The sequence below is a fragment of the Mirounga leonina genome, unplaced genomic scaffold (genome assembly GCF_011800145.1).
Source record: "Mirounga leonina isolate KUSES-001 unplaced genomic scaffold, KU_Mleo_1.0 Mir_174, whole genome shotgun sequence".
NCBI classification, from domain to species: domain Eukaryota; kingdom Metazoa; phylum Chordata; class Mammalia; order Carnivora; family Phocidae; genus Mirounga; species Mirounga leonina.
The window spans coordinates 9,341,017-9,357,187 of NW_023270451.1; the positions used below are offsets into that span (position 1 = coordinate 9,341,017).

The 16,171-nt window shown below is 35.6% G+C and overlaps 1 protein-coding gene across 8 annotated transcripts in view; it reads left to right on the plus strand.

The window, feature by feature from the left end:
• The window catches only part of CD36 (CD36 molecule), a 79,167-nt gene that overhangs the window by 32,783 nt on the left and 30,213 nt on the right, over positions 1–16,171 (plus strand). For 2 of the 8 annotated variants that reach the window (XM_035020452.1, XM_035020450.1), the window contains exons 2-3: positions 14,852–14,945; positions 15,365–15,570. In XM_035020452.1, coding sequence (XP_034876343.1) covers positions 15,451–15,570 — 120 coding nt within the window. In that variant the 5' untranslated portion in view covers positions 14,852–14,945; positions 15,365–15,450. Of the gene's footprint in view, positions 1–7,241; positions 8,035–11,549; positions 11,655–14,851; positions 14,946–15,364; positions 15,571–16,171 lie in introns of those variants that run through there. The other 6 variants (XM_035020456.1, XM_035020453.1, XM_035020448.1 and 3 more) reach the window with 5 other exon arrangements.

Here is a 16,171-nt window from a genome sequence, read left to right on the forward strand (position 1 = left end):
TGTTGTATAATGTGTATCTTAGAAACTTTTTTTCATCTTTGAAAAGAAATCTAATTCGGTATGCTCCTATGTCCCTGGAAAAGTGTGCACATGTGTGTGCGTGTGCGTGCGTGTGTGTACATTTAACTCTTACAGGAATCTGATGTCCAGGTGTTGTGTATCTTTAAACTTACGGTAACAGGTTGTCCGGTGAGATGGATGTCCATATAATTAAGGTGGTTAGTATGTCTCTTAAATGGAACACTTTCTAATTATCCAGCTGGTTTCTCTGTGTAAATTTTTTTGTTGTTGTACATTTGCCACACTCTTCAATTTTTTTTTAAGATTTTATTTATTTGAGAGAGAGAATGAGAGAGAGAGAGCACATGAGAGGGGGGAGGGGCAGAGGGAGAAGCAGGCTCCCTGCTGAGCAGGGAGCCTGATGTGGGACTCGATCCTGGGACTCCAGGATCATGACCTGAGCCGAAGGCAGTCGCTTAACCAACTGAGCCACCCAGGCGCCCCACACTCTTCAGTTTTTTAACTGGTGCTTAAACAGTAAAAAACCTGATATTTTAGCATTTTAAAGCACATCATTTTGACCAAGCCATGAGCTAACACGAATGTAAACTGATTTCTCTAACCCTTCTTAAAATTATTTTATTTCATTTTTAAGACCCCACTTCAGGGGCTATCTGTAGTCAGATTACATTTCTTAAGAATAAAATGTGTTCCACCCTCAATTCAGTCATTTTTTTAATATTTCTGTCCTCTGAAATTTCAAATTAGTTGGTTGTATACATTTTTTCCCAACCTTTTCTAATTTGGCATTTGTTAACTAAATGCTTGTTTTCCTTATTGATTATTGTGCTTTTTTTCCCTACTATTTCACCATGCCATGTTTTCAGACCTAGTTATCCTTTTACCTGACTATTTCTGTTTCTCCCCCCTAATAATTTTCCATTTAGTGTATGAGCACAGATTACTCTGACAACTATGTTGATTATATCTGTTCCTTGTGTTTCCTAGTATCATTTACATGTTGACTTATTTTCTTCCCCCTTACAGAGTTGAGTCAGCTTTGCAAACTGTTGAAATAAAGATTAGGTCTGTCAACACTTTTAGATGGCCTGTGAAATTTACATATTGATTTGGCCCTGCCCACATGAGCACTAGCCATATACACAGAGGTGCGCTCTCTTTAATCTCTTTTACACACAGCTCCTATGATGGCTTCTATTAAACATGTGGGTAAGTTAATTTCCTAATTTTAATGCAGTATCTTTGCTTTTATCCTGCGTTTCAGTTCATTAGATTACATGGTTTAAATCTAAACTTTAATTACCCTGATATTCTGCCTTTTACCTTTGATGATGTCCTTGAAATTCTCTTTTTAGGGCCATCTTACAAGCCTCTGTTTTAATCTCTCCAGCTTTTGCTGGCATTACATTATACTGTTATGTCTTAATTATGTACATCTATATTTATTTCTTTTTATTCCTTCATGTGAAGCCCTTCCTCACCGTAGAAAGCAGGTAAAACATGCCATTGGTTTAATGCTTTCACAGATAAGCAAGGTAGCAATTGAAAATAATAGGTGTATGTTTATACACACACTCACACAATTATGTGTGTATATACATGTGCATAAATATGTATGCGTATGTATGTGTGTATGTAAATCTCTATGGTTAGTTATCCCCAAAGATTAAAGTGATAAAACACATTTTACTTACGGTTTGATACTGGCAACTAATGTTCTGAGAAAGTTTACAGGCCTTTAGAAAGATTTTATTGAATTTTTTTCTTTTTTTTTTTTTTAAAGATTTTATTTAGTTATTCATGAGAGAGAGAGGCAGAGCGAGAAGCAGGCTCCCAAGGAGCAGGGAGCCCGATGTGGGGCTCGATCCCAGGACCCTGAGATCATGACCTGAGCCGAAGGCAGACGCTTAACCATCTGAGCCACCCAGGCGCCCGATTTAATTGAATTTCAAAATAATTCTGTTAGTTACCACTTACAGACTATGTTCACTGCTCATTCTCCCTTGTGGTTAGAAATCATTTTCTTCTCAATGTAGCATCAGGTTATTTAAAATTGTTATTCAATTTGTACAAATGTGTCAAAGAATATGCAAAAGCACGTATTGATCAAGAACTTGTTATCTTCTTTTTTTCTTTCAGAAAAGAGTATAGGCTCTTCATTCAGTCTCTCTGGGTTTTAATCCTTGCTTTGGCACATACTAGCTTTGCGACCTCAGTTGTCTAAAGAGCCCAGGGAGGTGCTATCACAGGTCGATGAGCTAACACAGGTGGAAGACTTAGTTGGACAAGACTCCAGTGTGTGTGAGCTCCTTCATTATGTCATCATCATAACTTACACGTCTTTGCGTGCCCATACAATCTACAATTGCCATGTCTGTTATACTAAGATTCTTCATTTCCTGAACTGTAAAAAAAAAAAAAAAAAAAAAAATCACTTAAAAAAATTCCATCTCCTAATAGAAGCTGCATACAGATTTGCATTAGGTTTAAACCTAATATCTGATTTGATCTTTCAGCCTGAGGGTGTAGGTGTAGTCTGTATGATTATCCTCTTTGGCAAGAAGAGAAATCAGAAGTACAATGACTATGCGTTACTGAGTCCACAAATCTTGTTGTTAATAAGCAGTGATCAGAACTCAGGCCATGTGACCCCTCTTTTAGAGTCCTTACAATGCATCTATCATCTGTTTCTCAAATATGTTGCAATATTTGTTACTCAACTTACTTTACTCTTCCTCTTTTACTTCATAAGTGTTAAATTCCATGAATCAGCTTATCTGAAAATACTGTTACCAAGGATTTTATTTAAACCATACAAAACTAAAAGAAGGTTTATTATTTTTAATATTTTTGAAATGGAGTCTTTCAAAGTGTGACACAATATTTAAAAGGAAATTACTGTGAAAGTTAATGACATACAAATTTTAAATTTTAGTATAAAATTATAAAAAAAAATAAAGTTTAAAATTGTCAAAAATTTTTTTATAATTGTCAATGTCAGAAGACTGGCCTGTTCCTCTCTAATTAACAAGGAAAGGACAAACAAAGTCATAGGGAAAAAAAAGATGAACGAGAATATAATCACAAATATTTTAAAGATTTATTTTAGAGATAGTGTGTGCACCAGCATGGGGAGGGACAGAGAGAGAGAGAGAATCCCAACCAGACTCTCCACTGAGTGTGGAAACCATGCAGGCTCAGTCTCAGGACCCTAAGAGATCAGGACCTGAGCTGAAACCAAGAGTCAAAAAACACTCAACCGACAGAGCCACCCAGGCACCCCTCACAAATATTTTAAAATAGAAATGGCTAATATACTTAAGAAAATAGGTTAAACTATATTCATTTGAGTATTTACCAATATAAAAGTACTTGTTGGGGGCGCCTGGGTGGCTCAGTCATTAAGCGTCTGCCTACGGCTCAGGTCATGATCCCAGGGTCCTGGGATCAAGCCCCGCATCGGGCTCCCTGCTCAGCGGGAAGCCTGTTTCTCCCTCTCCCTCTCCCCCTGCTTGTGATCCTGCTCTCACTGTGTCTCTCTCTGTCAAATAAATAAATAAAATCTTAAAAAAAAAAATCTTAAAAAAAAAATAAAAATAAAAAAGTACTTGTTAAAAACTCAAAATTCAGTATAAACCAGTATGAGTGTGTATGCAGACAGGTAGTCTCACACATTGTGGCGTAAAAATATGAACAGAAATTTGGTAAAACTCTACCCCCACCCCCCCGCAAAAATGTACACACTTTTGACCTAGAAATTTCACTCACTGCTGTTTACTGATGTCCTAGATCAGGAAAACAAAACTATATATACATGCAATGATATTGTAATAGTATTGTATGGTGACAGATGACAGCTACACTTAGGAGCATAGCATAACATACAGTGATGTTGAATCACCATATTGTACACCTGAAACTAACATTGTGTGTTAACTATACTCAAAAAATTTTTAAACTGTATATGAATGCTTAGCATTTTTTGGTAAGATTAAAGAACTGCAAATAAAAAAAGTGTCCATTAAATAAGTGATCGGTTATTTAAAAGACAATACATCCTTTACTATGGAATATTTTTCAATAATGGAAAAAGAGAGCATTAACTCTATCCAAAATATGATCATATCTCCAAGGCACATAATTTGAGAAGAGTCAGGTTGCAGAAAGTATGATTTGGTATATGTATTATTCCATATACATATGTATGTAAATTTAAAATTCATAAAGCTCTAGGCGGTTGGGGAGAACATACCTGAACTGGGGGTTGAAAGAAACTTCTCATTTTACACCTTTTTATAATTTTCAAAATTTCTTTTTTTTTTTTTAATTTTTTTTTTAAGATTTTTTTAATTTATTTGAGACAGAGAGAATGAGAGAGAGAGAGCACATGAGAGGGGGGAGGGTCAGAGGAAGAAGCAGGCTCCCCGCCGAGCAGGGAGCCCGATGCGGGACTCGATCCCGGGACTCCAGGATCATGACCTGAGCCGAAGGCAGTCGCCCAACCAACTGAGCCACCCAGGCGCCCTCAAAATTTCTTATTTGTCCACATTACTTTAATAAATTCCCTAAAATAAACATTTGCTTAATAGCCATTGATCACCATAGCAAGTATTGATTAAACACTATATGTCAGGATCTGTGCTAAATCCTTTATATTATCACTGTCCATTTTTACAACAATTCTGAGAAGGCAATATTTCCCCCGTAACCAAGAGAGGTGAAGTAGTTACCAACAAGTCACACACTTCAGGAAGTGATGAACTCCAAATTCAAACTCTGGTCCATTGACTTTCAGAACAGATGCTCTTCATCCCAATCAAACCATTGAATATTCGTGGTATGAACAGACAGCCTAGTAACTTCTGATTTCTGGTCATCCTCACTCTTTTTTTTTTTTTTTTTTAAGAGGGAGGGAGGGAGTGGGGAGAGAGAATCTTAAGCAGGCTCCATACCCAGTGTGGAGCCTGATGTGGGGCTTGAACTCATGACCCTGAGATCATGACCTGAGCCCAAATCAATAGTCAGAAACAACCTACTGAGCCCCCCAGGGGCCCCCTTCTGACTCCTTTTAAAATATTATTATGGTTATGACAATTATTGTGTGTCCATTTATTTAATTGGTTACCAGCTTTGAGTCTGGTCTTTACTCTGGTAAAGACCAGAGTAGTTCAGCAGTGAACTAACCAGACAAATGTCCCCCTCCTGATGGAGCCAATCTTCTAGCAGATGCAAAAACAGAACAAAAAATATAAGCCAAATCTATGTGGGATGGTGCTATGTAATCATAAGAAAATAGAAGGGAGAAAAGGGACAGGGGCCCAATGGAAGGGGTTTGAGTTTGAGTGCTAGTAATCAAGCCCCTGTAAAGTGTTGCAAACAACTCCCTCACTTAGTTCTTATTACTATCCGCTTACTTATATTTTGTCCATTTTTTGATTAAAAAGAATAAGTGGTCCTTTAACTGCTAACCCCCACTCGATACAACCAGTGCCCAATAACACCAGGATTCACTTGGCTGTCGGATTCCAAACCCTGTGTGGTCACAAAAAAAGAGTTCCCAAAGAACTGTGCCTAAGCGGACTTTATTATGTTGTAAGTTTTATCCTTCATCATACTAGATCTATCTAGTGTTCTAGTGGATGTACATAAGGTGTACATAAGGTGTATCTCGTGTAAGATATATCCCTTCAAAATACTGTGGGTACATATTCTTTTCCCAAAATGAAAATCTCAACAGTGTTTACTCAGAAATGGGTACAGTGTTTTTCTACCTTATTGTTCCAGGTAACGATTTTGCTCAAAATCTAAATGTATGGTTACAGATTTTACTTAGCTGTGCTCTTTCTGGGTCTTAGCACACAAGACTCAGAAAGCTACTCAGGAACTGCTGTCTATGGGATTGAACACAGCTGCTTCTGGGAATGTAAATTTGATTCTTTGGACTGCTTGGGAGTGTGTGACATTTCCCTCTCCAGAGACAGTCAGAGGGTTTGGATGACATTGGGCTACTGATGAGTGATCCAAGTAAGTTCAGTGTCAAAGCATCTATTTTGCTTGTATTTTTTTTCTGAAGGATCTTTCTCTAATGGTGTTCACGTTTTCATTGTTATTTAACTATCCTTTCCATATGTTTAAAATGTGCTCTTTAAAACAGGAACTATCTGAACTCCTGTGTCTGTGAGCTATTTCTGAATTGTCATGTTGGGGGCGGGGAAAATGTGTGAGAATTCAAATTGAGAAGAAAATATATCAAAGCAGTTTAAATCCAATAAAATAGATACTCTTACGATAGTTATTGAAATAGCCCTTTTATTACCTTTTTACTAAAGAACAAAGATTAAAGTTCACAGTTTAAAGGACTCTTTTTTTTTTTTTAAAGATTTTATTTATTTATTTTGACAGAGAGAGACAGCGAGAGAGGGAACACAAGCAGGGGGAGTGGAGAGAGAGAAGCAGGCTTCCCGCCGAGCAGGGAGCCTGATGTGGGGCTCGATTCCAGGACCCTGGGATCATGACCTGAGCTGAAGGCAGACGCTTAACAACTGAGCCACCCAGGCGCCCCTAAAGGACTCTTCTTTTTAAGTTACCTGAAATCTCTAAGTTCTTCTGTTGAAACGAAAAGCATAAATCACAAGGGGATTGTACAAGTTCATTTCTACTTTATCCTACCAGAGTGGTCTAAATTTTGGAAAGAAAAAAGCCCAATAGGCCTAAAATATTAATACCTAAGCATTCATCTTTAAATAAATGTGTCAGTGAAAATACCTGGGAAAAAGAAGGCAATGCTTAAGGGAAAAAAGAGCACTTGGGATTCTTGTCCAGTCGTACCGCAAGGCTAACAAAAGATTCACCACACACTCAGGAGGGAGAGCACAGGCAATCCAATGAGAAGGACTGCTTTAAATATGATCTAATGAACTAAATATACTTCTGCCTGTTATTGTCACCTCACTTTATTTCAAGGTTGACTTGGAAGCATGTATTCAGCTGGCCTGTCTGATAGATGACAGTTTAACTTTGTAAAGATGTTGATCTTCCTTACATGATTTTGGGAATTTCTTTGTAAGAAGGGATTCTTAATATTGACGGTCTTTCCCCCCCCGCCCAAGACCTTTTGTTTTCGTTAGATTTTAAATATTGCCTTTCCTTTAAAGTACCTTACGTATATACCTTTTTACAGTAAAGGTCATCTTAAATGTAATTCTTTTTAAATGTTATTGAATAGTTGTATTTTGACTGAAGAAACTTAAGGGAAATTTAATTTTTTGTTTTCACATGGATATTTTGCCGTGCTCGTGAAACTTGGGGAAAACTAACAGAAAATGATAAACAGTGAAGAATTTCTAGTTAGAACAATATGCGATTCCTTTTTTAAAGTCAGTTTATCATCCATGCTGATTGAGTGTCTCCAATTGTTTTCAAAATCCTTAGTCTTTATGCACTTTAGATTAATGCTGTATAGAGAAGTGCATTCTATTTCAACCTCATGGAGTTTTGCAAGCTAAATCATGACAAGGAAGTGAGATTGCTAATTCATCCTAATTTACACTTTCCACCCCCGGACCCAATTCATCATCTGGAATAATAATGATTGTGCAGGAAAATAGGACATATTAGAGGCAGATCAGCAGGTCAGTGCCTTTTGTTTCTCTGGCCTCTGACTTACTTGGATGGGAAAATGGCCAAAAAACAAAAAAAGTCTGCTGAGTGTCTGAGATATAGGTAATGGGTCCTCACCAGACCATAAAAATAGACCCGTAAGAGCCATACTAGTGGTGTGATGTGCGTGGGTTTCTTTTTTTTTTTTTTTCCTAACTCCTCTGGCAACAAACCACTCATTGGGATTTGATCTCGTACTTTTTTTTTTTTTAAAGGATATTTAAAATCACACACTTTATGTAATGAGGATTTTAGTGTAGGGTTTTTCTGCAGAATACCATTTGGTCCTACCAAGAACTGTCTGTTCAAATGTTTGAGCCTTTGATTGAAAGAACTTGCTTAGCCTTTTTAAAGGTAAGTCATATGATTTGTTTTTAACAAAAAAGATTTCTATCTCCTAAGTGATAGGAGATGCCTCGACTCTATAAACACTCTTAAGGAGTTGTAGAACAATAACAGTAAAAAGCTGTAACTTTTTTCAAAGACATTAGACTTTATTTAAAAATTAGGTTTGTGTTGTTTTCCAAGTTACCAGTCTTTCTACATTTTATGTTTAAAGAGTATTAAAACCTTGTCCAATGGTCAATGGCATTTTATTTTTTGATGTTTAAAGTCTTCTGTAAACATTTATTAATATTTAAAATGATTTATGATCCAATTTGATTATTGTGAAACTTTCATTTTACACTTAGGCTATTTATACCTGACTTTTAATTTAATTTAGGAATAAAAATTCATCATAAGATTAATATAATGCGTTAATTGTTATAAATGACTTACCACTCTTATGTCAATGTACTTTCTAGTTTGCAATTACCTTCTTATTACCTGACAGAGTCATTAGTGTGTTTAATTTTCTATCTATCTATTATATTCTATCTATTATTTCTATCAATTTTTGGTGAACTTAGTCACTATGGTTAAATGCAATGTTTATTTTGGATATGTTCTTGTTAAGCATTTTTTTTCTTAATGAACAAAGATACTATAATTGCTACTTGGAACAGTAAATTATATTCTAAACAATGATTCTAGATTTAATTAGTGTAAATTATGTAAAATTTGGTAGGTAGGAGAATAAAAATAAATCAAAATTAATATTTTTGGCTCTGTAGGAAGCTTATTACAAATATCAGTAAATTATTTACTTGAATGATATCAGTAAATTATTTACTTGAATGATGACACCAAGTTTAAATAAAGGATAAATCATTCTGGGAAAATTTAAAGTTTCAATTTAATTACAGTAAGTTAATTCATACTGGAAATGGCATAAATTCTCTGGAGTGAATCTCACACAGTTTGGGGATTATCAAGAAACATAGTGAAAGACATATTTAAAATGTTTGCAGGCAATTTTCAGTCCTCTCCTATGTGGTTTTGAATTAGTAATGTCTTTTGAATCTAAAAGAAGCATTGCTTCCAATGTTGGTCCAGAAAATAATCAAAATGAAATTTTAAAAAGGTTTCGTTATATAGAATCCAGTGGTCCATTGGACTTCATGAGAGAAAAATATGTAGTAGAAAATCTTTATTTACCAGAATCATTAAACTAGAACAATGAATCCAATCCACCATCATCAGATAATAGGTTAGCCTGGGAGGAACATCATCCTTACAATTGGACAGTACTTGCACAGGATGTACTGAAAAGTTTGGAATTTATAGTTGCCTCCCTTATTTTTTATGAGAATGTTTGGCGCTGTTTACTCAAGCACATTTGAATCTTGTGGATTTTTTGTTTCCGAAGGAACAAATTCTGTAATTGTCTTTTGAGAAAATCACAAGGTGTTTTAGTTCACTGGCCCAAGTTATGGCTAAAAGCTTTAAGGAGCATCTCCTAAGCTAGCAACTACCTGTCCATTTGTGATACTCTAAGTTCCTATAGATAAAAAAAAGAAAAAAATCATTTCATCAGATTTTATTGTCATCTCAGTGTTTTGCAAATAATCATTTCTATCTATGTACACTATATACATTTATTAGATTAAAAAATTGGCCAATATGAAATAACATTTTACTGTTTATTTGTATGGTTGTTCAAAATAGTATTTCATGATAACATGTCAAAATAACATTTTCTATGATAGGTATTTTTATACATAATCTCATTTACTTTTGACATCTACAACCTTATTTGATTAGTGATACAGCCATTTTAGAGAAAATTTAGCCACAAAGAAACTATCCTATTAAGACCCAGATTAAATCTAAATCACTTGACTTCAAAGTCCAGAATCTGAACCGTTGCAAACCACATGGCATCTTACTGTTTATAATATAATTTGAGGTGGGAAAAAAATAGAATTCCTGTGTGAGATTCAAAGATCAAGAAAAGCTGAGACAGTCCTATTTAAACTGCTATGACTCTAAGAGAACCATTTCAAACCTATAGTAATTCCGGTAATCAAGTACTCCAAAAGATAAGCTTGTGTCTAGAAAGATCCTTAGTATAGCATATGAAGTCCAATATACTTTTTAAATTTAAGTTTACTAGCAAAACAAGTTTTAAATTGTAATATTTGAAAAGTATAATTTAGTGATATGTATTATTGTTTCATATTATAGATGTTTATAATTTTTTTCTATTGTATATTTTTACCTCCACATATTTTTTTTTAAGATTGATTGATTGATTGATTTTTAGAGGGGCTGGGGAAGGGCAGAAGGGGAGGGACAGAGAGAATCCCAAGCAGACTCTCTGCTGAGTGTGGAGCCCGGTGCGGGGCTTGATCCCCAGGACCCTGAGATTGTGACCTGAGCTGAAACCAGAAGTCGGACATTTAACTGACTGAGCCATCCAGGTGCCCCTACCCCCACATATTCTAGTAGAATAGAAATGCACATATAAAAAGGACTGTGGTAACTTCAATAAGAAAAGATATTGGAGAACTTCTCATCTAGTTATTGAAGTATTTTCTGCAGAGGGGTAGGGTTCTGTGAGGATGACTCAAGAGCCCAAGTGAAGTACAACAGGAAGGGGAAAGGGCTACAGTTCTCCCCCCCCTTAACCAGAATAGTTTTTCTTGTAGCTATGTTTATATATTGGAATTGCACATAAAGAATTCTGTCTCTAAATAGAAGTTTATAAGGTACGGATCTAATGACCTTCTGTTCCCACATAATGAAACATAAGCAGATTCAAATTATTGGTTTACATCCATTGCAACTAGTGGATTTGAATCTGCATCATACTCATGTCTAGGAAATCATAGCTTATAAACACACCTAGGCATGGTGTAGGGTCAGAGTGTGAAAAGGAATCTAATTTTGAAAGCTAACTTTCATCATTCATATCCAACCTGTTGAATTAATCACATCCCAAAACTCCAAGAATGGGTTTTGTGGGCAGGTAACATATTTATTAGGTGAGGAAGGCTGTGTATCAAAAGAACAGTGCGTGTGGTTGAAAACAGAAGTGTGTGGTCTGGTTTTCTATTCTAAGGAAACCTGCAAGGAAGGCTTATGGATAGAATAGGAAATCTGAGCTATTTATTCGTGAGTAAGAAAATGTCATGCGGGTCCTGGCATTCATTTATGGTACAGATACTCTTGTAATCTGAAACTTTTTCAAGTTTTGCAGTTCACATCCCAGGAAACTTTACGTCTGGTCCATGCTTTTTCTGGGTGGAGTTTCCCAAGGAACACAGCTTTATCCACACATGGGAAGAATTACAGATTCTCTGGGAATTTTCTCTGATTTTCTGACCTATTTATTGGAGAGGCTTCTTAGAGCTTAGTCTCTCAGTTTCTACCACCAGGTTTCCAACATAGTGGAAAGGCGTAATGCTCCTAAATTCATTCTGGAAACACCCCTTTGATTTGACAAGAAAAAATAAAAGGAAAATTGTATTCTTCTTCTTTCAAAGATAACCCAAGGGAATAAGATACATTTACAAATTCTACAAAAGGAATAGAATTTATAATCTGTAAACTGATAAGATACAGCTGATCTCCCTATAGCCTCAAGAAAGGTATGTGATAAGTGATATTTTTAAATATGCCTTTTTCTTTTCTCTTCTTTAGACAAGTCTCAACCATTAGTTTTCTTTCCTGTACCTGTGATGATTCTTTGCTTTCTAAATTTAAGTATGTTAAGCAAGAAGTAAATTATTGCAGATATCAATATGTTGTCTATTCTTATGAAGGAGAAATAATAATAAAATGTAATCCAAAATTAGCAAGTGAAATAAATTACTATGTAATTTATGTAAGGAACTATGATTATGAAGAAAACCAAGTGTGCAAGACACGCACTTTACATGCTAAATGTGAGAGAAGAGTGAGGACGAACTACACTTTTTTTCCTGAAGATAAACATGGGTGGAAAAGCTGTTGAATAGAATGTGCTGGAACCTGAACTTTCCTCTTATGTATGCAGTGTGTGTCTTACATAATGTGTTTGGCTCTCCTTTGCCTCAGGTGAATAAGACTGATTTTAATTTTATAATATGAAGCATAAAGTTAAAGTATGAGTTGAATAACGATACCTAATTACTCATGGTATCAAGGCACGGAAGGAAAATAAATGAACCCAAGTAATGTCAAATATCTTGCCTATTATTAGGGGAAAAAAGTTGGAAACTTAAAACAGAGTATCAAAAATGAATCGGTTGAAAATTTGAAAAAAAAAATACACATACTCAGTCTCTCGCTCTCTCTCTCAAAAACATTAGTATGCATGTGAAGTAATGTTAGATTAATACTTGTAGCTTTCCTTATATATCATCCAGACCAGTGTTATTCCACCAACTGTCTAACCATGAGTTCAACAGAATAAATTACTTGACACTTCTGTTTGCTGAAGAAATTAACAAAACAGCAGTGGGATGGATACACTGTCTCACTTCAGTTTTAAGTTTAAAGCAGACAGAGCCTAGGCAGGACCCAGGCATGTCCATTGCTTGACATCTCTGGGGCTCAGGGTCTTTAGAAGTCATAATAATGAGTTTCCTAGTTCAGAGAGGGAGGCATTGGACAACACATGCTGTCCTCTGGGTCTTCTAGTGGACATTCTTGGGACTCTTTGCCCTTTGCAGCAACCCTTCCCTCTAGTACATGGGCTACTTTAATAAAGGAGAATAATTCTGGGAAAAGTCAGAGAGATTCATGTCTTGATTATGGCACAGAATCTGGAAAAAGGCAAATATATACACATATATCTATTTTAGCAATAATAGAATTGTAATTTTTAAATCATTTTATGTTCCATCTGTCAGAGTTGCAAATGACTTTATTAATATTAGTGAAGATGTTTAGTGATGTTTATATGGAATGTAAAATAACTTTCCAAAGGGATGACTTAATATTTGAGTTGTTTTTTTAAATAGATTCATGATATTATATAAAGAAAACTGCAATTTAACTCTGGGGATTTCCTGTACTAATTTTTAAATGGGTTTGCAAAGCCATGGATTTCTATAGAGATTCTCCTAGAGCTTCCGAAGAGTGGAGAGGAGAGTGTCAGGGGGGAGTAGGGAGACTAAGCTGGGAATTGAGATCCCAGGCACCACAGTTGTACTCCATAGTCACTCTGCCTATTTGTCATCCATGTAAGAACCTGAAGAAGAACCAGTTCAGCTACTTAAATTAAAAACAGCAGATCTCATCTTAGTGTCTTATTTTACCATGAGGAAACTGAAGTATGAGACATACGTGGTTTGCCCATGGTCATCTGGCAAGACAGTCACAAATCAGTTTTTGGTTTAATCTCTAGTCTACTAGCCTCAACTACACTAGGTTAGATCTCTGTATTTGGATGGCTACTTTAGGTGTACCATGCAAATGAGAGTTGGAGGATGGTCTTTGAAATGAGCATTCAGTAAGATAGTACTTGATAAGCTACCCTGAATATGATTATTTGTTCATAGTGTACAGAACACCAGGATGGCACGCATGTTACATGATTTCAGAGGGTGGGGAAAGTATTTCTTCACATTCCACTCCCAAGCAATTAATACAAAGCCAACTCCAGTCCACAGGAAAACTAAGTCACTTATTTAGGCTTATATATTTTCCTTTTACATTGGGAAAAAAACATTTGACACTAATAGATTCAGGCTTCTTTGCCATCAGAACCTCCATGTGAATGAGTTCAGTGCATCCTGATGTACAGTGGACATATCCAGGGTATAAGGCATGGGTAAAGGGAGATGACAAAGATAAGCAAGTGTAGAGGTAAGTAAATAAAATTGCCATGGGAAAATTGTGTAACACTTACCTTTCTCCATTTTGAGGTAAAGTCTAATTTTCCTTATTTTCTTAGCTATGCAAGTAATATTCTTGAAAAGCCAAATGGCTCCTTCAGTGGAAATAAGTACTAATGGCGTCATAAGGGTGGCACTTCTGTTTGCAACAACACTGTGGAGGGAAAATCCGAGACCATAAGAAAATAGAATTTTTGTTAGTGAATTTACAGTGTTGGCAAAAATATTTTGTGTGTGACTTTTTTTGTCTGCAGTCTCCATTCTTTTTTTTTTTTTTTAAAGATTTTATTTATTTATTTGAGACAGAGAGAATGAGAGACAGAGAGCATGAGAGGGAGGAGGGTCAGAGGGAGAAGCAGACTCCCTGCCGAGCAGGGAGTGTTTTCAAATATTTTCAAATATTTCAAATAATATTTTCAAATATTAGAAGAAACAAATTCTTATTTGTTATAATGGAATCCACTCATTTCAGAAATCACTTCCTTTCAATTTTTATGAAATAACCACATAGTGTATAAAGATACCAAAAATAAGATTGGCTAGGTGAAATACATACAGGCACAAATTAGTTGATTTTAGCAGAATTGGTGTGAAACAAATGCCCATGATGACAAAATAACATTGCAGTTGAATATGCAAAAAAAAAAAAAAAAAATCTCTGAGACTAGTAACAAAGCAATGCCTATCATTAAAACTAGGTATCCTCTACCTTGTGTATTTAAATTCTTCACCCCTTTGGTCTATCCAAAATTCAATTATTAGTGATGAAAGTAAAGTACACTTCTTTAAAATATTTCCATTTTCAACATTGTTTATAAAAAAAATTCAGGCATGATTTCAGTATTCATGAAAATGAGATTTTCTTTTAGTAGTGATTATGATTTTGGTGACATGAGAGAGTATTCTCGTATTAATTTCCTGACAATATATTTTCCCAATTTAACCATGCATTTTTGTTTTAACAGATAGCTTACGAATGATTAGAAGAATTGATTCTTTCTGAGACTCCTCAGAACATTCCCTATAAAATTTGTATCTTGCTCTATACTCGTGAATAAGGTATAGTAAAGACAGTGTGTGTTATCATACTTAACATTTGGCAGAGAAGACCTCAGTCCACATATCCTCATGTGCAGGAGAGCTTCAGGCAGGCTGTGGGTGGCAGTGTTTGGGAGGCAAAGCCAGATAAAGCACAAGGAGGCACCCAAGTGTCCCAGGAAAGCAGAAGAGTCAGGAAGAACAGCAAGCATGTTCTCCTGAGATAAGATACCAGTGCTCATCATCCAACAGTAGAAAACTGAAAAGACGAGAAAATAAGGAAGGGGAAGGCCTAACCTAGAAAGTCCGTCTCGTAAAACAAAAAGAAAAAGCATCTGTTTATAACTGGCAAAATCATTTTTCAATTGTGTTTTCTTTGTACTTTGATCTCTCATACTGATTATTTAAGCTTCTGTTTTATGATCTCTTTCTAATGCTAGAACCAGCCCTCTTGAAACTACCTAATCAGACGCGGGAGTTTGGAAGAAGCAGGTGCTGAACCGTAATTTCTTCCCTGATTAAGAAAATGGGCTGTGATCGAAATTGTGGGCTCATTGCTGGGGCTGTCATTGGTGCGGTGCTGGCCGTGTTTGGAGGTATTCTGATGCCGGTTGGAGACATGCTTATTGAGAAGACCATTAAGAAGGTACAAGTAGTCTAAAGGGTATTTCTTGTCTTGTGATTCGGTCTGTCTTCTGTCCCTGTTTTGCTGTGGTACCTGTTTTATATTTCGTGGTCACTGGCAACATTGTGTCTTTAATACAAAGGTGATGACGATCCATTGCAACTTCACCTGATAGAGAAATGTTGAAAGTATAATGTACATTGAACATGAATGCATCACTATCTTAAGTAAAATACCCAAATTCTGACAAAAGCTGTTTGGAGGTATGCAGGTTCGTAGAAATGATTGCTTCTCATTATGTCTCAAGGTTATGTTGATACGCTTTTGAATGAGAAGTAAATGTCTTTTGTGGTGGTACATTTATAAATTTAGTTGTACTTTGGTTCACACCGAGAGAAGTTTTATATATATATATGTATATATATACACTCATATATATACATACATACACACAAAATTGTATTTCATAACGAAGCAGGAATCTTTGGTAAAACTGGTATCAACTTTTTTATTTGGCAAACTGCTGCTTTTTATAATATGTGTAATGACATATGATTGTCTTATAAACATTTCCTGTTTATAAAGGTTTATATTGATTCTGCGAAAATGCTTTCAGAAACGT